At 46.7% G+C, this 25563-nt stretch overlaps 1 protein-coding gene across 1 annotated transcript in view; it reads right to left on the reverse strand.

The window, feature by feature from the left end:
- The window catches only part of ZFYVE27 (zinc finger FYVE-type containing 27), a gene marked incomplete in the record, with an annotated part of 123852 nt that overhangs the window by 74902 nt on the left and 23387 nt on the right, over positions 1–25563 (reverse strand). Inside the window, 1 exon segment of the mRNA XM_077455721.1 lies at positions 506–648. Coding sequence (XP_077311847.1) covers positions 506–648 — 143 coding nt within the window.

The following is a 25563-nucleotide window of genomic DNA, read 5'->3' on the forward strand; positions in this document are numbered from 1 at the left end:
TGTTCCAGTCTGACCTACTGTGCCCGCTGCCGGCTGCTGCCTGCCTACCAGCTGTTCCAGGCTGACCTCCTGTGCCTGCCGTTGTCTGCTGTCAGCTCCAGGGCTGGTTCTACTCTTCACCAGCTCGGCACTTGTGCCTTCTGAACTCTAGAATTCCTGTCCCCACTTCCAGGGAATCTCGAGCCAGAGGCTTACGAAAGGCCGCTCCCTGCATTCTGGGCTCCTCCACCAGGTACGTGACATATAGTAACATAAATACAGTTCTAAGGTGCAACGTACATCTTCTCAACCTGGGTTGGGTATCTCAGTTTAGGATAGGCTAGCTGGCTAGGAATGGGGGCTGGGGAGGTTTTCCCTGAAGAACCTTGGTATTAGAATATTGTGGATAGAATAGTCCTCATATAGTAACATAGATCCAATTCTAAGGTGCAACGTACATCTTTTCAACCTGGGTTGGGTATCTCAGTTTATGATAGACTAGTTGGCTAGGAAAGGTGCTACTTACTTCAGGACTGGTTGGGACAGGAGGTGTGGGAGTCCGCTCCACAACAGAAATGTTCTCGGCCTCTTGTGTGACTTGTGATGGTTCTAGCGATGGCGGCTCGCTGCCACTTTTTTGCTGTAGAGACGCCCGGCATTCCGCTACCACTATAAAGAAGAACAAAATAGACAACCTTACTCACAATACATACAACACAATGAAAACATAAATGTATCTATTACCAAACACCCAATGAAAAGAAAACGACTTTACAAAATCAAAGAACGGAGAACAAATTTCAAGCGTCATGTCAGCTTATGTAGTAATACAAATAACAAACAATGCACAACAACCCACAGTAGCCAAACCAATCCAAATTCCACCTGACTTTAGTAAAGTAAATTCCGGTTGCTATGCACCCTGTTCCAAATTATTATGCCAATGATATTTTTCTCATTTACCTAAATAACTGATAATAATTCTCATGTTATCAACTATTAAGAGTACAATTCAAATTTTATTGAACAAACCTCCTAATGATAACAGTTAAAAAACAGCTAAACAAAAAAAAAAAAAAATAAAAAAAAAAAAAAAACTTACAATGCACTGTTCCAAATTATTACGCACAGCAGGTTTACAGCATATTTACTGAAATCAAAAGCTATTTCGAATCAAACTTTGAGCAACATTTTAACTTTTTAAACATTTTAACAGGTCATGTTACATTTTAGCATAGGACCCCTTATTTGATATGCAGCTTCACAAGTCTTGGCATCCATTGAACGTGTGAGTTTTTGGACGGTCTCTGCTTGAATTTGATTGCAAGATGTCAGAATAGCCTCCCAGAGCTGCTGTTTGGATGTAAACTGCCTCCCACCCTCGTAGATCTTTTGCTTGAGGATGCTCCAAAAAGGTTCTCAATAGGCTTGAGGTCAGGGGAGGATGGAGGCCCCACACCATGACTTTCTCTCCTCGTATTGCCCCGACGGAAAAATGTCAGATCGGACCGTGTTGTCGGATAATGCGACCGTGTGTCGGCTCCATCAGACTGTTTTTCCGTCGGAATATCCGACCGACAAAGTTTTAGAGCTGGGCTATAAAATTTTCCGACAACATGATCCGATCGCACTTTGTCCGATCGTTTGTAGAGAATTCCGATCGGACAAAGTGCCACGCATGCTCAGATCAAATTCCTAGACCAAAGCTATTGGCTACTATCCTGAACGTAGTCCCGTTGTAACGAAATAACGTCATCGCGTTACGAACGATCGGATTTTCTGACAACTTTGTCCGACCGTGTGTATGCAACACCAGTTTCGGACAAAATAAGATGGATTTTGTTGTCGGAATGTCCGACTGTGTGTACAAGGGCTAAAGGGGCCGACCAGCTCTCTTCCCATGATTCCGGCCCAAAACGTGACTCCACCACCGCCTTGCTGAGGTCGCAGCCTTGTTGGAACAGGGCGGCCGACCACCAACCATCCACTACTCCACCCATCTGGACCATCCAGGGTTGCACGGCACTCATCAGTGAACAGGACAGTTAAAAAATTAGTCTCCATGTAGTTTTCTCCCCAATGCAGCCGTTTCTGCTGGTGAGCATTGGTTAGTGGTGGCCGAATGGAAGGCTTTTTATGCACAGTTGTAAGACTCTGGAGGACTCTACATCTTGTTGTCCGTGGGAATCCAGAGGCACCAGCAGCTTCAAATATCTGTTTTCTGCTATGTAATGGGGTTTTAGCAGCTGCTCCCTTGATCCGATGCATGAATCTGGCAGAAATCTTCCTCGATGTGCCTTTATCTGCACGAAACCCGTCTTGTGCTCTGAATCAGCCACAAATCTCTTACTAGTGCGATGATCGCGCTTACATTTTTTCGTGAAATATCTAATGTTTTCATACCTTGTCCAAGGTATTGAACTTGTATTGAACTATTTTACTCTTTTAAGGAGCAGAAAGATCCTTTTTCTTCCCCATATTGCTTGAAAATGGCGCTCTGCTTAAAGCGGGAGTCCGCCGGGACTCCGCGTTTTTTTTTTTTTAAAAGCCAGCAGCTACAAATACTGCAGCTGCTGACTTTTAAAATAGTGACACTTACCTGTCCAGCGCGCCCGCGATGTCGGCACCCGAAGCCGATCTCTAGATCGTCTTGTCGGGTGCTGCCGCCGCCATCTTGGGTATGGGAATCAGAAAATGGAGCCTTTCGGCTTCATTTCCCGGTTCCCTACTGCGCATGCGCGAATCGCGCTGCGCAATAAGGATGGTCCCCGCTGCCTCTGGGATCTGTGTGTTTCCCAGCAGGCAGCGGCGCACTTGCGGAAAGGGGCGTAATCTACGCCCCTTTCCGCAGAGGGCTATCCCGGAAGTGGGTGCAGAATACCTGTACTGTACAGGTATCTGCACCCCCCTCCCCCCTGAAAGGTGCCAATTGTGGCGCCGGAGGGGGGGAGGGTTCCGATGAGCGGAGGTCCACTTTAGGGTGGACCTCCGCTTTAATAATGTGGAACACACTCCTTGCGTAGTTTTTCCTTTAAAGCGGAGGTCCACCCTAAAGTGGACCTTCCGCTCATCGGAACCCTCCCCCCCTCCGGTGCCACAATCGGCACCTTTCAGGGGGGAGGGGGGTGCAGTTACCTGGATAATCCAGGTAACTGCACCCACTTCCGGGATAGCTCTCTGCGGAAAGGGGCGTAACTTACGCCCCTTTCCGCAAGTGCCCGCCCCTTCCCGCAAGTGCCCGCGGCCTGCTGGGAAACACACAGATCCCAGAGGCAGCGGGGAGCGTCCTTATTGCGCAGCGCGGCTCGCGCATGCGCAGTAGGGAACCGGGAAATGAAGCCGAAAGGCTCAACCCGATAGAGCACCTTTGGGATGAATTAGAGCTGAGACTGCCTTCTCATAAAACATCTTGCAGTCTCCACTCAAATTCATCCCCAATGGTGTTCTATTGGGTTGAGGTCAGGACTCTGCGCAGGTCAGTCAAGTTCCTCCACCCCAAACTCGCTCATCCATGTCTTTATGGACCTTGCTTTGCGCACTGGTGGACAGTCATGATGGAACAGGAAGGGGCCGTCCCCAAACTGTTCCCACTAAGCTAGGAGCATGAAATTGTCCAAAATGTCTTGGTATGCCGACGCCGTAATGCCGTGTACACACGACCGGACTTTCCGGCAGACTAGGTCCGACGGAATCAGTCCGTCGGACAATCCGATCGAGTGTGGGCTAATCCGATGGTTTTTCGTTTAAAAATAAATAAATCAGACGGACCTAGAAATAAAATATGTTTCAAATCTGTCCGATCGGGAAAACCGCGCTGGTCTGACGGACCAAACACGACGCAAAAGGAAGCTACTGAACTTCCTTTTTTAGTCCCGTCGTACGTCATCACGTTCAAAACGAACGGACTTTCGAACTGAGTTAAACCGTTCGTGTGTGGCCAAGTCCATTTGTTCAGAAAGTCCATCGGAACTCCGCCGAAAGTCCGTCGGACCTAGTCTGCCAGAAAGTTCGGTCGTGTGTACGCGGCATAAGAGTTCCCATCACTGAAACTAAGGGGCCAAGCCCAACCTCTGAAAAACGACCCCCACACCATAATTCCCCCTCCACCAAATGATTTAGACCAGTGCATAAAGCAAGGTCCATAAAGACATGGATGAGCGGGTTTGGGGAGGAGGAACTTGACTGGCCTGCACAGAGCCCTGGCCGCAACTCGACAGAACACATTTGGGATGAATTAGAGCAGAGACTGTGAGTCAGGCCTTTTCATTCAACATCATGTGCCTGACCTCACAAATGCACTTCTGGAAGAACGGTCAAACATTCCCCATAGACACCCTCCTAAACCTTGTGGACGGCCTTCCCAGAAGAGTTGAAGCTGTTATAGCTGCAAAGGGCGGAGCCAACTCAATATTGAACCCTACAGACTAAGACTGGGATGCCATTAAAGTTCATGTGCATGTAAAGGCAGGCGTCCCAATACTTTTGATAATATAGTGCATTTTGAAAGAGACCCTAGTAAATCCTCATACAACAAAGGCAGACAGGATAGGCAAGTGGGCATTTTAATAATTCTTCTACATCTTTTTTTTTTTTTTGCACTCCTAATATATGATATAGAGGGACTGTGTTCTTTTATTTAAGATGCCCTTGTATGTGACCTTTTTAAATACTATTATTATTCATACGAAGGGGAAGAGGAATGTGCATACCAGGCAATATTTTAGATTGCTCCCCGTAAAGGTTATAAGCTCCGCCCACTCTCCACCACGCTACGTATATTACCGCCTGATGCACGAATGACACTACCTGCAAATTATAGATATACTAGACTCCGCACAGCGAGCGCAAAGCTCAGGGATTCTCAATGAATTGTTAAACCGTAGTAACAGTACGCTGGATTTGTTTGGGTATATTTCTTCTTTATGAAGACCTTCTCCTGCACACAGTCATCAGCATGACATCAATTATCTTCTTTTTTTTTAAGCTATCTATATGGATGGCATTCTGACCACCAATGTAAGGGACATTCTTCTCACCGATCACCAATGTAAGGAACATTCTTCTCACTGAAGACCAATGTAAGGAACATTCTTCTCACTGATCACCAATGTAAGGAACATTCTTCCCACTGATCACCAATGTAAGGAACATTCTTCTCACTGATCACCAATGTAAGGGACATTCTTCCCACTGAAGACCAATGTAAGGGACATTCTTCTCACTGATCACCAATGTAAGGAACATTCTTCCCACTGATCACCAATGTAAGGAACATTCTTCCCACTGATCACCAATGTAAGGAACATTCTTCTCACTGATCACCAATGTAAGGAACATTCTTCTCACTGATCACCAATGTAAGGAACATTCTTCCCACTGATCACCAATGTAAGGAACATTCTTCCCACTGATCACCAATGTAAGGAACATTCTTCTCACTGATCACCAATGTAAGGAACATTCTTCTCACTGATCACCAATGTAAGGAGCATTCTTCTCACCGATCACCAATGTAAGGATCATTCTTCTCACTGACCACCAATGTAAGGATCATTCTTCTCACTGATCACCAATGTAAGGATCATTCTTCTCACTGATCACCAATGTAAGGATCATTCTTCTCACTGATCACCAATGTAAGGAACATTCTTCTCACCGATCACCAATGTAAGGAACATTCTTCCCACTGATCACCAATGTAAGGATCATTCTTCTCACTGATCACCAATGTAAGGATCATTCTTCTCACTGATCACCAATGTAAGGAACATTCTTCTCACCGATCACCAATGTAAGGAACATTCTTCCCACTGATCACCAATGTAAGGAACATTCTTCTCACCGATCACCAATGTAAGGAACATTCTTCTCACTGATCACCAATGTAAGGAACATTCTTCTCACTGATCACCAATGTAAGGAACATTCTTCTCACTGATCACCAATGTAAGGAACATTCTTCTCACTGATCACCAATGTAAGGAACATTCTTCCCACTGATCACCAATGTAAGGAACATTCTTCTCACTGGTCCCTGAACAACTGATTTTATTAGAGCATTCCCCAGAACCTAAAAATTATTTCAAGGGTATAGAGGTGGAGAAAGGCTGACCCTTGGCTCCTTTTCCCCCTCCATCCTCTTAGAATGGGAGGAATGGTGGGGGGTGACGAGCTAAGGGGATGGGAGGAATGGTGATTTCTGTACAAAATAAAGCACAGAGGATGGATTGAGGGGGGGTTTGCTTTGAATAATAAAAATGAATTAAGTAGCGCGCTTTCAGTTTGTGGTGCTCAGATACAGCCAAGTTCTGTTTTAAGGTAAGCAGGCAATATGGCCGCCTTGCACAGTTGTAAACCACGTTGGCAGTAAACGTTGACAGTTCTTTTAAATCCATTTCATAAAATGGTTTAGATAAATCCCCACTTAAGAATTATATAAAAATTTTTTTTGTATATACTGTATTGTACAATTGATCTAAATCCAAAGCTCGGCTCTGCCAACAGGCATTTAAGAAATTGGCAAACACTCCTCTAACATTCTTCAGCGTCCTTATCTCCTTTTCTAAATTTGTACAAAGATAAACATGACTCAGACTTCAAAATATCTTCATATCTGGCTTTATTAAATTGAAGACCAGAGCCCACCTTCTGTCGACCTATCGGCGGGGCTAATTTCCCTTCAAATATTTGCTTATGTTATCACCGCTAACAGTAAAGGTAGTGCACCATAACAAAAGGTGCGCCTGTAATTGTTGGCCAAAGATGGCCAGGAACTTACAAATCACCCCCCCCCCCCTCCCCTCCCCCCTCCAAATCCTTCAAGTGGTGGTTCTCGTCTTACAACCACAAGCTTCTCTCTGCCTTTTTATCCAGAACAGACGGCTTGTCCCGACTTCGAAAAGTACAAAATCTGCAGACCTCCCTTTTCTCTCAATGTGCCTTCAAATATTTACTAAAGGGACCTGAATTACCCACCATTTTGAAGAAGGTTTCATAATTAAAGGACCTACACAGCTTTGTGAAGAATGTAGAGCAGACCTGGGCATTTTATGGTTCCCGGGCCACATCTGGCCCTTTGGCTCTACCAGTATGGCCCATCTGAGGTCAACCAGAAATCCCTGGATCCAGACAAGTTCTCTCTTCCATTTACTAAACGGTGTGTGTGACCCTGCCTTAGCTTTAAGATGATTCCTCTCTTCCAATTACCATACCTGTGTAGCACCCTCCTAGATAGGTTGCTAGTTAGGCTAGGTAAGTTCAGTTCTTGCAGCTTTCCTGTAATCGGCTGGAGCAGCTTGCGATTGCTTTGGGTTGTTCTGGGCTCCACAGGCTGCAAGTTTGATTGCTTCCCCCTACTCCCTGGAGAGTTCTGGAATGTCTAATACACAGCCTGAATATTTATGTGCTTCCAGCTAATCCCTGGATGGAGGTGCCCAGTATTTGGCTGGATAGTGTATAAATAGTCTTGGCCCTGAGGCAGCCCTCTTGTCCAGGAGGAGAAGTCTTCAGCCTGAAGGGCTACTGCCCTTCTAGTCAGCCCCATCTGACATTCTAGAGGTGTTCATCGAGGTCCCAGCTGTGGCAGAGCTGGGGGGCCTAGGCTACTAGGAATCCCTGAAGCCAAGCAAGGGATTTTATATGAAATCCCTGGAGAGTTCTGGAATGTCTGATAGACAGCCTGAATATTTATGTGCTTCCAGCTAATCCCTGGGAGGAGGTGCCCAGTAAGTGGCTGGAGAGTGTATAAATAGTCTGGGCCCTGAGGCAGCCCTCTTGTCCAGGAGGAGAAGTCTTCAGCCTGAAGGGCTACTGCCCTTCTAGTCAGCCCCATCTGACATTCTAGAGGTGTTCATCGAGGTCCCAGCTGTGGCAGAGCTGGGGGGCCTAGGCTACTAGGAATCCCTGAAGCCAAGCAAGGGATTTTATATGAAATCCCTGGAGAGTTCTGGAATGTCTGATAGACAGCCTGAATATTTATGTGCTTCCAGACAATCCCTGGGAGGAGGTGCCCAGTATTTGGCTTTATAGTGTATAAATAGTCTGGGCCCTGAGGCAGCCCTCTTGTCCAGGAGAAGTTTTCAGCCTGAAGGTCTACTGCCCTTCTAGTCAGCCCCATCTGAAATTCTAGAGGTGTTCATCGAGGTCCCAGCTGTGGCAGAGCTGGGGGGGCTTAGGCTACTAGGAATCCCTGAAGCCAAGCAAGGGATTTTATATGAAATCCCTGGAGAGTTCTGGAATGTCTGATAGACAGCCTGAATATTTATGTGCTTCCAGCTAATCTCTGGGAGGAGGTGCCCAGTAAGTGGCTGGAGAGTGTATAAATAGTCTGGGCCCAGAGGCAGCCCTTTTGTCCAGGAGGAGAAGTTTTCAGCCTGAAGGGCTACTGCCCTTCTAGTCAGCCCCATCTGACATTCTAGAGGTGTTCGACGTCCCAGCTGTGGCAGAGCTGGGGGGCCTAGGCTACTAGGAATCCCTGAAGCTTAGCAAGGGATTTTATATGAAATCCGGTCTGGAGAGTTCGCTGGAGAAATGTCTGGCTGATATTGGAAGGAGGCATCCAAACATCCAAATATCCAGGGACATTGTGAGTACAGACCTGAGTGTGGGATCCTGGTGACTTTTGCAGCCGTTATTCCTTGTGCATCCAAACTTGTGCTTGCAAGGCTTGGGTTACTTCTGATGGTGTCCCAGTGCTGTCCATTACTTTTGGGTTATCGGTAGGAGGAATGTCCTAAGCAGTGGTGATAACATGGAGAGTGTCCTTCTGATTGCTGTTCTGTGTTCCTAGAGCAGCCTTTTTCATCCAGGGTGCCTAGGCAAAATGCCTAAAAAATTTGCCCCAAAGCCATAGGTTTTCATTGTACACCATTACAACCTTCTAGCTGTCGACCTCCTCATGACCAAAGACATCAGTTGATAATAAGGATGTCAGATGCCTGTAATTCATCCTTGTTCGACTCGCCCTAGCCTCTCTCCATCAGCATTGGGATCTCATTAGCTAAGTGAAGGAGAAAAACTGAGGGAGAAGAGAAACATTGGAGTACTAATCAGTACCCGTTTGCAAAAGTGTATTTGCTTTGGAAAAATAAATCACCTTTACCGCTGGGTGTCCTACATGTATTGAGGTTGCTGCATTATGTAAAACTATCAGAATAGTTTTTACATTTTAGAATGGGGTACATCAAGACTGTCCATAATTTTGGAGGGTGCCATGAGTGAAAAAAGTTTGAGAAACACTGTCCTAGAGTATCCCCCAGCTCCTTATGCCCGACCCAAGTTATTCAACAAAAAAATTGAAAAAGGCAACCCAACCCCTAGACTGCTTATTGAGCAAGAAGAGTGGATGTTGCCGTGTGCCTGGCAGCTGTTGCACAAATTCGGGAAAATAACCTGAGGCAAACCAGTGGCTTTACGGGGCTGAGCATTACACCTGTGTGTAACCCCCGTCTCTGCTTTAAGATGGCGTCTCTTCCACATACCTGTGCATTACCTTTGCACTGCTGCCTACCAGATCTGCTCTACATCGTCTTACTAAGAGTGGACAACCTGCCAGCTGTGGCTCCTCCCTGGGACTCTGAGACTTCTGTTTCCTGCCTAGAGATTATTCTTGCTGATCAATTCCATGAGCAACTATCAACCATCTGGATCCTCTGCTACTTTGTGCCTTGCACCCATCACCGTATCCAGGGAATGTTCGGACTAGAGCCGCGAGGAAGCCCTCTCCTCATTTCGACCTCCAACCAGGTATGTCACGATAAGTCTAACAAACACACTGGCAAAATTGCAGAAGTTCTAGGTTTCTTTTACTCCATGCAAAACTGAAAAAGAGAAATTTTAGCTTTCGATACATTGCAACGGGACACTTCTACTTACTAAACCTGTGTATGACCCCCATCCCAGCTTCAAGAGGACATCTCTATTTCACGTACCCATGTGTGACCTTTGCACTGCTGCCTACCAGATCTGCCCTGCATCATCTTACTAAGGGTGGACAACCTGCCAGTTGCGGCTTCTCCATGGGGAATACCTGAGACTCCTAGCCGCCAACCTTGCTGACCAACTCCAAGATAGCAACTATCAAGCACCTGGATCTCCGGCACCCCAACTACTTTGTGCCTTGCACCCAGTCACTATATTCAGGGGTGTCCAGAGCAAAGCTGCAAGGGAAGCCCTCTCGTTACTTCGGCCTCCAACCAGGTGAGTAACAATAAGTCTAATAAACACACTGGCAAAGCTGTAGAGTTTTAGCCCAATTCTACTCCATGAAAAACGAAGGCTCAGTTGACACTGCTGCGACCCCAAAGTCATGCAACCTCAAAAGTGGCTTTGCCTTGTAACTTGATGCGACTTCAATGTGATTTTGGCCAATCATAACAATATAGAGTGTGACACATTACTGAACTTACATTTTTTTCTACCATTCTGTAGCTGAAAAGCTCTCCCAATCCCCATGGGTAGGGTCTTGTTATCTCTAACTATGCTTGGCCTCGCTTGCCTTGGTCTTTATAGGTCAGATCAACTGTATCAAAAATTGAAGGACGCTTAGGTACAAGCTGGATGAGTTCATTGTTGAAAGCATTGCACACTCTTGAAAGCCATCTTTCCTGCACCATGAGTACAGCTGTACAATAGAGCTGCAACCAACGATTAATTTGTCTGTCGACTAATCTATTGATTATTATTTCGATTAGTCGACGACTATCCGATTATTTTTTTTAAATTAATCTAGTGGTTTTTTTTTGATTAGCTAATTAATCCTTTGGATAACCTTACAAAAAATGATGAGTACATAAAAAAAAAAAAAAAAAAAGATAAAAGAATATGACTAGTACATACATACATACATATATATATTATATATTAGTATGTACTTATATTCTTACCTTTTTTTTATGTACTTATTTTTTGTAAAGTTAAGATAAAAGAATATATATATATATATATATATATATATATATATATATATATATATATATATATATATATATATATATATATATATATATATATATATATATATATTTTTTTTTTTTTTTTTTTTTTTTTTCCTCTTTTTTTTCTTTTATCTTAACTTTATATTTTCTGTTCAGAAGTTCATGAATGTTTATAATTTATTTTTTGCAATGTTTTCTTTTTTAAGGGGGAGGGTGTGTGGGGACAGTGCCAGTGTGTTTTTCTGTTTCATTATTTTTTACTTTTTTTTATTATTATTTATTGCAATTTTTTTATCAGCCCTGTTGGGGGGCTATGGTGAGATATCAGGGGTCTTAACAGACCTCTGACATCTCCCATTTGAGACAGGGAAAGGGACTGAGGACAGAGATTCCCCAGTCCCTGTCTGTGCAGCCTCTGCTGCACTGATAATGAATGGAGAGGAGACAGCAGCTTCTCTCCATTCATTAACTGAGACATCGTAATCACAGGAGGTTACATTGTTTCAGTTATGTGAATGGACAGAGTCCGTGGTCATGGACTCTGTCCATTCTGAAAAAGAAGGAGCCGTGTTTACCGGCTTCTACCTCCGCTCTCCATCTTGAGATACCGAGGCAGCACAGAGGGGGAGAAGAGAGAGGGGGGCGGCAGCACGGAGGGGGACACAGAGAAGAGAGAGGGGGCGGCAGCACGGAGGGGGACACAGAGAAGAGAGGGGGGCGGCAGCACGGAGGGGGAGAAGAGAGAGGGGGATGGCAGCACGGAGGGGGACACAGAGAAGAGAGAGGGGGGCGGCAACACGGAGGGGGACACAGAGAAGAGAGAGGGGGGCGGCAACACGGAGGGGGACACAGAGAAGAGAGAGGGGGGCGGCAACACGGAGGGGGACACAGAGAAGAGAGAGGGGGGCGGCAACACGGAGGGGGACACAGAGAAGAGAGAGGGGGGCGGCAGCACGGAGGGGGACACAGAGAAGAGAGAGGCAGCACGGAGGGGGACACAGAGAAGAGAGAGGCAGCACGGAGGGGGACACAGAGAAGAGAGAGAGGGGGGCGGCAGCACGGAGGGGGACACAGAGAAGAGAGAGGGGGACGGCAGATCGGAGGGGGACACAGAGAAGAGAGAGAGGGGGGCGGCAGCACGGAGGGGGATACAGAGAAGAGAGAGGGGGGCGGCAGCACGGAGGGGGACACAGAGAAGAGAGAGGGGGGCGGCAGCACGGAGGGGGACACAGAGAAGAGAGAGGGGGGCGGCAGCACGGAGGGGGACACAGAGAAGAGAGAGGGGGGCGGCAGCACGGAGGGGGACACAGAGAAGAGAGAGAGGGGGACGGCAGCACGGAGGGGGATACAGAGAAGAGAGAGGGGGGCGGCAGCACGGAGGGGGACACAGAGAAGAGAGGGGGGGGGCGGCAGCACGGAGGGGGATACAGAGAAGAGAGAGGGGGGCGGCAGCACGGAGGGGGACACAGAGAAGAGAGAGAGGGGGGGCGGAAGCACGGAGGGGGACACAGAAAAGAGAGAGGGGGGCGGCAGCACGGAGGGGGACACAGAGAAGAGAGAGGGGGGCGGCAGCACGGAGGGGGACACAGAGAAGAGAGAGAGGGGGGCGGCAGCACGGAGGAGGAGAAGAGAGGGGGGTGGCGGGGGACAGATGCATGGAGAGGGGGACGGCAGCACGGAGGAGAGCGGGAGATACGGAGCACTGTGACGCATCGACGCCCTGCACGCACGTCAACGTATTTTTGTAGTCGACGTAATCGATTACGTCGACTCGTCGTGGCAGCTCTACTGTACAATGTGCTTGCTAGGTGGACAATGTGCTTTGGGAGGTGACGATGCTTGGGGGCAATTTGGAACTGCAGGCATGGACAGGTACACAGCAGAAGATGGAATGGGAATGGAGTATAGGATTAATAAAAATAAAAAAAAACACAGAAGTCGCAGCCAAAGTCACAAAGAAGCGACTTCCTTGCGACTTTTGTGATTTTAACCCACAGAAAAGTAGCGAAGGAACTTTTTTTTTTTTTTGGAGTCGCAGCAATTGAGACAGCACCCATTCAAATAGATGTTTTGACTTGTCATGCAACTTTGTGTTGCACGTTGCAGCAAGTCGCATGAGAAGTCGCAGCAGCATGAACCAGGGCTAAAAGAAGAAACATTTTAGATCTATTGTAACGAGGGCAGCAGAATGCAAAATATGAAACTCGGCATGAAAATTAGAGATGCTCTACAGCAGGGATATGCAATTAGCGGACCTCCAGCTGTTGCAGAACTACAAATCCCATGAGGCATAGCAAGACACAAGCATGACACCCAGAGGCAGAGGCTTGATGGGACTTGTAGTTTTGCAACAGCTGGAGGTCCGCTAATTGCAGATCCCTGCTCTACAGGTAGACCAGGTCTCCCGAGTGAGTTCTTAAACCAACGTTATCCCGTATGACCAGCTTATACTCTTTAAATCTTTAATATATGCAAATACATTACCCTGAAGCAAGCAGATTAATAGAGACAGAGCCTTCCCATAGACTGACTAGTTTACTCCTCTGTGAGTGGAGACATCTGTCGTCTGGCTAGTTTGGGTTTAGGAAAATTTTGTAAGACATTACAACTCTCAGTAAACATAATTGCTCGTGTTCCAGTCTGTCCATAATGCCCCCATTACAGTGACATTTGGACAAATTGCACAAGGACTCATCAAATATTTAAGCGCTGGCCAGATGGAAGCCAAAACACAAAAAAAAAGCTTGTAATTACCGGAACACATGAACACCGTCATGGTCTCCAGGCTGAGACGCCGTCCAAAATCCGACAGTCCACCAGCACGAGTCAGCATGTGATGGCCATGGACGTGGGCCCCCCCCCCGATCTCACCGGACGCATGGAGAAGGCATCGTTTTCTTTTCACATACCGGACAGAATGCGTCTGGCTCGAAGACACCGGCATGCCAGAAATCAAATGGACGCAATTTGTGTTCCTCTGTCGAAAATGCAAACATCTGTCTACGCTTTGTGCTTGGAAAGGCCGAGGCAAGAAAAAAAAAAAAAAAAGAATAACGAGGGCAAAAGTGACTCATGAAGAGACGCGGAGGATTTGTCACCGGCCAAAATTTCGGCTCAAGAAGAATCTACACCGATATGAAATTTAAGGGGAGGCCGAGCATTACAGGCCCAGAGCGTGAGGTCCCCAACTGTGCCGAAGAGTCTACATTAGACTACAGTCATTAATAAAGAGAACCTGTCAGATCATTTACACCAGGGGTCTCCAAACTTTTTAAACAAAGGGCCAGTTTTACTGTTCTTCAGGCTTTGGAGGGGGGGGGGGGGGGGCAGACTGAGGCCAGTGTGAGTAGAAATTTTCCAGGAGTCACTGGGTTTAAACAATTCAGCTTTGAAATTAGGGGGAGGAATAGTATCCCATCGTTGGTGTCAGTGAGAGGCATAATACCCCATCGTTGGGATCAGTGGAAAGAATAGTGCCTCCTCATTGGTGTCAGTGGGAGGAGTAGTGCCCCATCATTGCATCAGTGGGGGGAATAGTGCCTCATCATTGTGTCAGTGGGAGGAAGAGTGCCCCATCATTGGCGTCAGTGGGAGGAATAGTGGCCCATCATTGCCGTCAGTGGGGAGGAATAGTGCCCCATCATTGGCGTCAGTGGGGGGGAATAGTACCCCATCATTGGCATCAGTGGGAGGAATAGTGTCCCATCATTGGCATCAGTGGGAGGAATAGTGTCCCATCATTGGCGTCAGTGGGGGGGAATAGTGCCCCATCATTGGCATCAGTGGGAGGAATAGTGTCCCATCATTGGCGTTAGTGGGGGGAATAGTGCCCCATCATTGGCATCAGTGGGAGGAATAGTGCCCCATCATTGGCGTCAGTGGGGGGAATAGTGCCCCATCATTGGTGTCAGTGGGGGGGGGGGGGAATAGTGCCCCATCATTGGTGTCAGTGGGGGGGGGAATAGTGCCCCATCATTGGCGTCAGTGGGGGGGGGAATAGTGCCCCATCATTGGCGTCAGTGGGGGGGGGAATAGTGCCCCATCATTGGCGTCAGTGGGGGGGGGGGAATAGTGCCCCATCATTGGCGTCAGTGGGGGGGGAATAGTGCCCCATCATTGGTGTCAGTGGGAGGAATAGTGCCCCATCATTGGTATCAGTGGGAGGAATAGTGTCCCATCATTGGCGTCAGTGGGGGGGAATAGTACCCCATCATTGGCATCAGTGGGAGGAATAGTGTCCCATCATTGGCGTCAGTGGGGGGGAATAGTGCCCCATCATTGGTATCAGTGGGAGGAATAGTGTCCCATCATTGGCGTCAGTGGGGGGGAATAGTGCCCCATCATTGGTATCAGTGGGAGGAATAGTGTCCCATCATTGGCGTCAGTGGGGGGGAATAGTGCCCCATCATTGGCATCAGTGGGAGGAATAGTGTCCCATCATTGGCGTCAGTGGGGGGAATAGTACCCCATCATTGGCATCAGTGGGAGGAATAGTGTCCCATCATTGGCGTCAGTGGGGGGGAATAGTGCCCCATCATTGGTATCAGTGGGAGGAATAGTGTCCCATCATTGGCGTCAGTGGGGGGGAATAGTACCCCATCATTGGCATCAGTGGGAGGAATAGTGTCCCATCATTGGCATCAGTGGGAGGAATAGTGTCCCATCATTGGCGTCAGTGGGGGGAATAGTGCCCCATCATTGGTGTCAGTGGGGGGGGGGGGAATAGTGCCCCATCATTGGTGTCAGTGGGGGGGGGGGGAATAGTGCCCCATCATTGGTGTCAGTGGGGGGGGGGGAATAGTGCCCCATCATTGGTGTCAGTGGGGGGGGGAATAGTGCCCCATCATTGGTGTCAGTGGGAGGAATAGTGTCCCATCATTGGCGTCAGTGGGGGGGAATAGTGCCCCATCACTGGTGTCAGTGGGAGGAATAGTGCCCCATCATTGGTGTCAGTGGGAGGAATAGTGCCCCATCATTGGTGTCAGTGGGAGGAATAGTGCCCCATCATTGGTGTCAGTGGGAGGAATAGTGCCCCATCATTGGTGTCAGTGGGAGGAATAGTGCCCCATCATTGGTGTCAGTGGGAGGAATAGTGTCCCATCATTGGTGTCAGTGGGAGGAATAGTGCCCCCATCATTGGCATCAGTGGGAGGAATAGTGCCCCATCATTGGTGTCACAACAGCTGTAGGGACACCAGTTTGAGACCCCTGGACTTAGGGTTCACCTACATTTGCTTTGACAATAAACACACAATAAAGCACCGATCACATCAACATGCTTTTTTGAAGCTTTAGAAAAGCTTTGCAAATACTGTGTGTGTGTGTTGAGTTTCTATTTGTTTTAAAGGGGCCTAGCAGATTCCCAGCTTATTAGTACCCTCATTGAGCAGATCCCTAGTGCATTAGTATGCTTGTTGAGCAGATCTCCAGCTTATTAGTACCCTCATTCAGCAGATCCCTAGTGCATTAGTATGCTTGTTGAGCAGATCCCTAGCTTATAAGTACCCTCGTTCAGCAGATCCCCAACTTATTAGTACCCACGTTCAGCAGATCCCTAGCAAATTAGTATGCTTGTTCAGCAGATCCCTAGCTTATTAGTACCCTCATTCAGCAGATCCCCAGCTTATTAGTACCCTCCAGTCTACTGATGCTCATCTTAGTAGTATCCCCAGCTCTGCTGATCCTCTTGTTTTTTTATACTCTTTTCTCTCTAGTCCCTGCTGACCTCCCGCTATACTACTTCCAAGCTGTGCACCACGTATGGCATTTGCTAGTTTCTCTTGCTCCGCTCCTCCAGCTCTGCTGATCCTCTGCCACTCAATTCTCTCTCTCTCTAGTCCCTGCTCACCTTCCGCTATAGCGTACCCATGTTGCACACCACGTGTGCCGTCTGCTAGTTGCTCCGCTCCAAAGTGTTTGCATATGTGCATTCTAAGAAAGGTGCATAGGAGGTACCTTTCAAAATGAATGAAAACGGACACTCACTGGCCACTTTATAAGGGAAAACCTGCTCAATTACTTAGTAACACAAATTTCTAATCAGCCAATCACATGGCAGCAACTCAATGCATTAAGACATCTAGACGTGGTGAAGACGACTTGAAGTTCAAACAGAGCATCAGAATGGGTAAGAAAGGGGATTTAAGTGACTTTGAATGTGGCATGGGTTGTTGGTGGCAGACGGGGCCGGTCTGAGTATTTCTGAGATTTTCACACACAACCATCTCTCGGGGGTTTACAGAGAGTGGTCCGAAAAAGAGAAAATATTCAGTGAGCGGCAGTTGTGTGGAGGAAAATGCCTTTTTGATGTCAGAGGAGAACGGGGCAGACTGGTTCCAGATGATAGAATGGCAACAGTAACTCAAATAACCACTCGTTACACCCAAGGTATGCAGAATACCATCTCTGAATGCGCAACGCATCCAACCTTGAAGAAGATGGGCTACAGCAGCAGAAGACCACACCGGGTGCCACTCCCGTCAGCTAGGAACAGGAAACTGAGGCTGCAATTGGCACAGGATCACCAAAATTGGACAACAGAAGATTGGAAAAAACGTTCTCTGGTCTGAAGAGTCTGGATTTCAGCTGCGACATTCAGATGGTGGGGTCAGAATTTGGCGCATGGATCCATCCTGCCTTGTATCACCGGTTCAGGCTGGTGGTGGGGGTGTAATGGTGCGGGGGATGGGATATCACCGGTTCAGGCTGGTGGTGGGGGTGTAATGGTGTGGGGAGGGGAGATTTTCTTGCCACACTTTGGGCCCCTTAGCCCAACTGAGCATGGTTTAATCACCACGACCTACCTGAGTATTGTTGCTGACCATGTCCATCCCTTTATGACTACAGTGCCCCCATCTTCTGATGGCTCCTCCCAGCAGGATAATGCCCCATGTCACAAAGCTCCAATCATCTCACCACTGGACAATGAGGTCCCTGTCCTCCAATGGCCTCCACACTCACCACATCTCATCCAATAGAGCACCTTTGGGGTGTGGTGGAAGATTGGCATCATGGTGTCCCCATCTTCTGATGGTTCCTTCCAGCAGGATAATGCCCCATGTCACAAAGCTCCGATCATCTCACCACTGGACAATGAGAACATTTCCAACACCTTGTTGTATCTCTGCCACCAAGAATGAAGGCAAAAAGGGGTCCAACCCGCTACTGGCAAGGTGTACCTAATAAAGTGGCCGGTGAGGGTATATATGTGCTACTTAAATATATATGGATGCAGCCCAAGACAGTTGCCAAGTAAAAAAAAAAAAAAAAAGACCTGAATGGGTGAGAAGCGAGTGGCTTTCCTCTCTGGCTTTGACACAGAGGTCATTACTATTGATAACACAGTCTGTCTGCTAGGACATCAGTGCTAGGCTTTCTTATTAGAAAGCCCAGCATGTTTTTTGTTGTTGTTGTTTTGTTTCTGTTTTTTTTTCCCAACCAGAGTGCAATCAATGTAACTTTTTCTTTTTTTATGTTTATTTGTAAACTAAAGATTCTATTCCGGGTCAGAAAATAAAAAACGCATATATAAACCTGCAGGCTTTCAGAAACAGATTTAAAATAAAAATTGATTAGAATATTTAGTTTCCTTTCATTGTTTTTTTTTTTTTGTTTTTTTTTTTTAACTTCTCCCAGCAGTCGCTGAATTACCAGCACAGGAGTTCAGATTAAATTCACATGTAGAAATCTGCGTCTTTGCTCTGCAAACCTCTCTAATTTATTTTTATTTTTTTTACTTCCAACAGTAATCAAGCGACTTGTTTCTCCGACACAGAGGGGTGCAGAGGTTCGCCCCCCGTACATTTCCCCTCGCTCACACGCAAACCCCCCCCACACCACGCCAATACCGTACATCTATTTCCCTCAGCGGGGCCGAGGAGGTGCCGGTCACAGCAAAAAAGGTAAAAAAAAAAAATATGAAAAACAAAAACCCAAATCTTTCGGTTTGTTCTCGAGATGAAAAAAAAACGGAGGGACCACACTGCCATCTAGTGCTCTGTTTTCTGTATTACAATATGAACTGTAATATAAACATTTTTTGCTGCAAAAATTTAAGCAAAGTGACGCCCATTTATCAGCAGGCAGGGGATACCCGGTTGGTTGTGCCCTTAAAAAGTGGGCTGTAAACTCTCAAGGATGCATAAACCGCTTCAGCCCCGGAAGATTTCACCCCCTTCCTGACCAGAGCACCCTTTTTTTGCGATTCAGCACTACGTCGCTTTAACTGACAATTGCGCGGTCGTGCGACTTGGTACCCAAACAAAATTGACATCTCTTTTTTTTCCCCCCACAAATAGAGCTTTTTTTTGGTGGTATTTGATCACCTCTGCGTTTTTTATTTTTTGCCCTATAAAAAAAAAAAAAAAAGCAATATTTTTTACTTTTTGCTATAATAAATATCCCCCAAAAACATATAAAAACAGATTTTTTCCTTAGTTTAGGCCAATATGTATTCTTCTACATATTTTTGGTAAAAAAAAAAATTCACAATAAGTAGATAGATAGATAGATAGGTAGATTGGTTTGCGCAAAAGTTATAGCGTCTACAAAATAGGGGATAGTTTTATGGCATTTTTATTATTTTTATTTTATTTTATTTTTATTAGTAATGGCAGCGTTTTTATCTTGACTGTGACATTGTGGCGGACACATCAGACACCTTTAACACTTTTTTGGGATCAGTGTAATTTATAGAGCGATCTGTGCTTAAAAATGCACTGATTACTGTGTAAATGAAACTGGCAGGGAAGGGGTTAAACACTAGGGGGTGATTAAGGGGTTAAGTGTGTCCTAGGGAGTGATGGGCTTCCACTCACATGACAGGGAGCAGTAGATCTCTTTCACGTCACTAGGCAGAATGGGGAAATGCCTTGGTTACATAGGCATCTCCCCGACACAATCACCAGGAGACCGCCGGACAGAGTCCGTGGGTCCCATGGGCACGGTCACACTGTACGTGGCGGGCACGGGTGAGCCCTACCAATTAAAGGGGAGGTACAGGTACACCCATTTCCCCACCACTGCCACTGTGTCGACGTATATCGGCATGCATTGGTCGGCAAGTGGTTAAGGTGAAAAAACTTTCGTTACTGATCCAACCCCCCCCCCCTCCCCTTTAACTCACCTAAGTGCTGTAATTTCCACGCCGGAGACGCGCTATTCCCCTCTGCCCGTTGTCTCGGCTCGGATAGATTGATAGCAGAGCAGCCATTAGCCCCCGCTGCTGTCAATCAAATCCAATGACACTGGCGGGGGGGGATGGAGGGTCGGGGCCGCAAGGTAACACCCCCCCGGGAGAGCACTTCTACTAGGGGGTTATACGATGTGGGGAGGAGCTAACAGCCCCGCCGGGGGACCCCAGAAGTCGAGGTTCGGGGCCACTCTATGCGAAACTAACTAAACACTTTTTGGGGGGGGGGAGAAACGGTTTCATGCTTTAAAAAAATAAAAAATAAACACAACATTAAAGATAGCCCAATTTTTTTGACATAATGTGAAAGATGATGTTACGTCGAGTAAACAGATACCCAACGTGTCACTCTTCAAAATTGCGCACGCTCGTGGAATGACGCCAAACTTCGGTACTTAAAAATCCCCATAGGGCGAAGATTTAAAAACGTTTACTGGTTACATCTTTTGAATTTACAGAAGAGGTCTAGCGCTAGAATTATTGCTCTCGCTCCAACGTTCGCGGCGTTACCTCACGTGTGTGGTTTGAACACCCGTTTTCATATGTGGGCGGGACTTACGTATGCGTTCGTTCCCCATACACGGGGACAAGGGCGCTTTTAAAAAAAAAAAAATGATTTTTTATTGTTAATTTTACTTTTCTTTTTTTAGTTTGACGCTTTTTTTTTTTTTTTTTAACAATTTTTAATCACTTTTATTCCTATAACAACATCCCTTGTAATAGGAATAGGACATGACAGGTCTTCTTTACAGTGAGATATAGGGGTCAATAAGACCCCACATCTCACCTCTAGCCTGGGAAGCCTGAAATAATTAAAAAAAAAAAAAAAAAAAAAAAAAAAAATATCTTGGCTTCCCAGCTGAGGAGGTGCCATTTGTTTGAATGCATGAGGCCGGGCGTGACGTCATAACGTCGCGCCCGCCCGCCCTCCGAATGATCACAGAGACTCTGGCGACCATGTGGCCCGCGGAAAATCTCTATGGTAAACATTCGGGATTGGCGGATCCCGTCTCCGACTCACCGATGGAAGCGGGGAGTCTGTAGAAGCACCGGAGGGTGGCGGGAGGAGGGGGCGGGGCGCATCCCCTCTCACCACCCGTAAGAACGATCAAGCGGTGGAGCAGCCGCTGTGATCATTCTTATGATGTAGGGAATCGCCGGCTGAAAAAGAAGATCTCTTAATGATGCCTGTAGCTGCATCCATCATTCAGATATCACCGGTCAAATTCAAGGAAGTCATATGACGTACCTTGGGCGGGAAGAGGTTAAAGCAACAGTCGTCCCCTCCCCAAAAACATACAGTGCTGTGAAAAAGTGAAAAAAAATAAAAGTATTGTCCACCTTCCTGCTTTTATTTGCATATTTCTCACATTTAAATGATTCATTTTATCAAATTTTAATATTTACACAAACATAACCCCGAGTAAATCCAAGACGGAGTTTTTAAATTATTATTTAATTTATTAAGGGCAAAAAAGCTGTTCAGACCTGCCTGGCCCTATGTGAAAAAGTAATTGCCCCCCCCCCATGCTGAATCATGAATGAACCGATTGACCACAATTATTTGGAAAGCCGATTTAAAATGTCACTTGCCACACCCGATTACTGCCAGACCTGTTGAATCAAGAAGTCACATAAATAGAAGCCGTCTGGCAAGGCGAAGCACGCTAACAGATCACAAAAAGCAACACAAAGCCGCAATCTAAAAAAAAAGAAGAAAAATTCAAGAACAGATTAGAAACGAAGTAATGTACATGTATCGGTCTAGGAAGGGTTTCAAAGCCATTTCTAATGCCGCGTACACGCGATCGGAATTTTGGTCGGAAAAAAACTCTGAGGGTTTTCCCGACGGAATTCCGATGGGATTTTCGCTCAAGCTATCTTGCCTACACACGGTCACACCAAATTCCAACCCTCAAGAACGCGGTGACGTACAACACGTACGACGGGGCTACAAAAAGGAAGTTCAATAGCCTCCGTCTCGTAGTTGAATCTGAGCAATGCGTGAGTTTTTGCGCGTCGGAATTGCATTACACACGATCCGAATTTCCGATAGAAAGTTTTTCAGTCGGGAAAATTGAGAACATGCTCTCAAATTTTTGCTGGCGGGAATTCGGCCAGCTAAATTTCCGATGGAGCGCACACACGGTCGCTTTTTCCAATCAAAAGCTCTCATCGATCTTTTGCTGGCCGAAATTCCGATCGCGTGTATGCGTCATAAGGCTTTGGAACTCCAGTGAACCACGGGGAGAGCCAATTTCCACAAATGGAGATAACTTGGAACAGCGGTGAACCTTCCCAGGAGTGGCCTCGCCTACAAAAATTACACCAAGAGCACGACGACGTCTCATCCAGGTCATAAAATAACCCAGAACAACATCTAAAAGGCCTGTAGGCCTCACTTGCCTCGGGTAAGATCAGTGTTCATGATTCAACAATAAGAATGAGACTGGGCAAAATGGAATCCATGGGAAGAGTTCCAAGGCCAAAGCCACTGCTGACCAAAAAACACAAAAGGCTCATTTCACATTTACCAAAAAACATCTTGATTATGCGACGCTTCCTGACGACGTCATTAGGACGAAACGTACGTGGAGGCGCATCCCGGTCACGTTTACACTTTGGAACTTCCGGCTTCTGTAGTTCAGGCGGTGGAGCGCACGCCGATTGCGGCAGCGGAAACGGCCAGTTCAAAGCACACCCGGTCTGACATGCCTACATCCTTCAGTGCCAAGGCAAGGCACTTTTTAATGTAAGAGGTCGGAACCCCCCCATGAGTCCGGTCACGGGTCCCGCGGACTCGATCGCCGCGGGGATACCCGCGATCGTCTCACGGGGAGATGCCGTTGTAAACAGCATCTCCCCGTTCTGCCTAGCAACAAGTGACACTGATCTCTGCGTTTGGAGCAGAGATCAGTGTTCACTAACACAAAGCACAGCCCCCCACAGTTAGTAACACACCTCTAGGAAAACTTAACCCCTACACTGCCACCCACTGGTTAACCCCTTCACTGCCAGCATCATTTACACAGGAATCACTGCATTTGTATAGCACCGATTGCTGTATAAATGACAATGGTCCCAAAAATGTGTCAAAAATGTCCGATGTGTCCGCCATAATGTCGCAGTGACAATAAAAATCGCTGATCGCCGCCATTACTAGTAAAAAAAAAAAAATTATTAATAAAAATGCCATAAAACTATTCCTTATTTTGTAAACGCTATAACTTTTGCGCAAACCAATCAATAATCGCTTATTGCGATTTTTTTTACCAAAAATATGAGGAAGAATACGTATCGGCCTAAACTGAGGGAAAATTATTTTTTTATATATATTTTTGGGGGATATTTATTATAGCAAAATGTAAAAAATGATGCGTTTTTTTCAAAATGGTCGCTCTATTTTTGTTTATAGCGCATAAAATAAAAACCGCAGGGGTGATCAAATACCACTAAAATAAAGCTCTATTTGTGGGGAAAAAAGGACGTCAATTTTTTTTGGGAGCCACATTTCACGACCGCGCAATTGTCAGTTAAAGCGACGCAGCGCCGAATCGCAAAAAAGTGGTCTGGTCTTAAGCCAGCAAAATGGTCCGGGGCTGAAAGTGGTTAATGAATCCATTCACTTCAGAGCAGATTTTTCTTCAATCACATGGACTTTTTTAAGATTTATTTGATATTTCTTGTATAAAAAAAAGCAATTTATGTTTATTATTGCATAAATAGTATGGTTTGTTATAGCGCCCCCCCGTATTATATACCACTCACACAAATATTCTGTGGACTGATGAGACAAAAATGTAACTTTTTGGAAGTGCGTCCCGTTAGGGCCGGTTCACACAGCGAGGCGCGGCGAGGCGTCTCCGACTTGCCTCGCCGCGACCTGCGGGGACCTCAGCGGCGACTTGCAGAGGACTTCTGTATAGAAGTCAATGCAAGTCGCCCCCGAAGTCGCCCAGAAGTAGTACAGGAACCTTTTTTCTGAGTCGGAGCGACTCGAGTCGCTCCTCTCAGAACGGTTCCATTGTACAGAACGGGGGCGACTTGCGGGAGCGAGGCGAGGCGAGTCGTGTCGCCTCGCATCGCCTCGCTGTGTGAACCAGCCCTTACATCTGGCATAAAATACAGCATTTCAAAACAAGAACATCATACCAACAGCCAGACGCGGTGGTGGTGGTAGCGCGTTGGTCTGGGGCCGCTTTGCAGCTTCAGGACCTGGACGACTTACCATAATTGATGGAACCATGAATTCTGAGCAAAATCTTAAAGGAGAATGTCCGACCAACGGTTTCTGACCTCAAGCTCAAGTGCACTTGGGTTATGCAGTAGGACAAATGATCCGAAACGCAACAGCAAGTCCACCTCCAAATGGTTTAAACAAAAGCAAAATTTAGGATTTGGAGTGAAAGCCCAGACTTAAATCCAATTGAGATGCTTTATCATGATCTTCTACAGGCCGTTCATGCTGGAAAACCCTTCAATGTGGCCGAATTAAAACAATTCTGTAAGAAGAGTTGGCCAAAATTGCTCCACAGCGATGCGAAAGACTCATTGCCACTTATCGCAAGAGCTTGATAGCAGTTGTTGCCGCCAAGGGTGGCACAACCCGTTAATTAGGTTTAGGGGGCAATTACTTTTTCACATAAAGCAAGGCAGGTCTGGGCAGCTTTTTTGCCTTAACAAAACCATCATTTAAAAACTGCATTTTGTATTTATTCAGGTTATCTGTGTGTAATAATAAAATTTGCCTGATGATTTGAGTCATTTAAAGTGGTTGTAAAACCCTTTACAGACCACTTTGACCTACAGGTAAGCCTAGATTAAGACTTACCTGTAGTTCCAAGAAATATCTCCTAAACCTACACGGTTAAGGAGATATTTTACAGAAGAAAAAAAAAGGGCACCGCTGTCTACGGCGCATGCACATCGTAGACAACGGCGCAGGCGTACTGGGCGCTCAAGTGAAGGCGAACTTGCCGTCGCCGACGCCTGCCGCGCGCATGCCCCGGAGTGACGTCATCGTGGCTCCGGCCAAGCACAGCGCCGGAGCCGCGAGACCCGGAAGTCACTCTGGGATACATGGCAGCGGCGGAGATGAAGAACGAGGACCGCTTCGGGGGCTTTCGATCTCAGGTAAGTTTTTCATAATGAGCTAGGATGCTATGCATACTAGCTCATTACGCCTTTGCCTTACAGGGTTTATTTTTATGTTGTTTTTTTTTTTTTTTTTTACCCGGGTTAACTTCCTCTTTAAAGTGGTTGTAAACCCTTACAACACACTTTGACCTACAGGTAAGCCTAGATTAAGGCTTACCTGTAGGTCCAAGAAATATCTCCTAAACCTATAAGGTTTAGGAGATATTTGGCCGAAGACATGCACCGCTGTCTACGGCGCACCGAGCGCGGCACCGTCAACGACGGAGATGGCGCGCGTGTCGGCTCCCGTGCGCATTCGCGGGA

The sequence above is a fragment of the Lithobates pipiens genome, unplaced genomic scaffold, assembly GCF_037356315.1.
Source record: "Lithobates pipiens isolate NorthernLeopardFrog02 unplaced genomic scaffold, aLitPip1_a1.2 Scaffold_25, whole genome shotgun sequence".
Classification (NCBI taxonomy): Eukaryota; Metazoa; Chordata; class Amphibia; order Anura; family Ranidae; genus Lithobates; species Lithobates pipiens.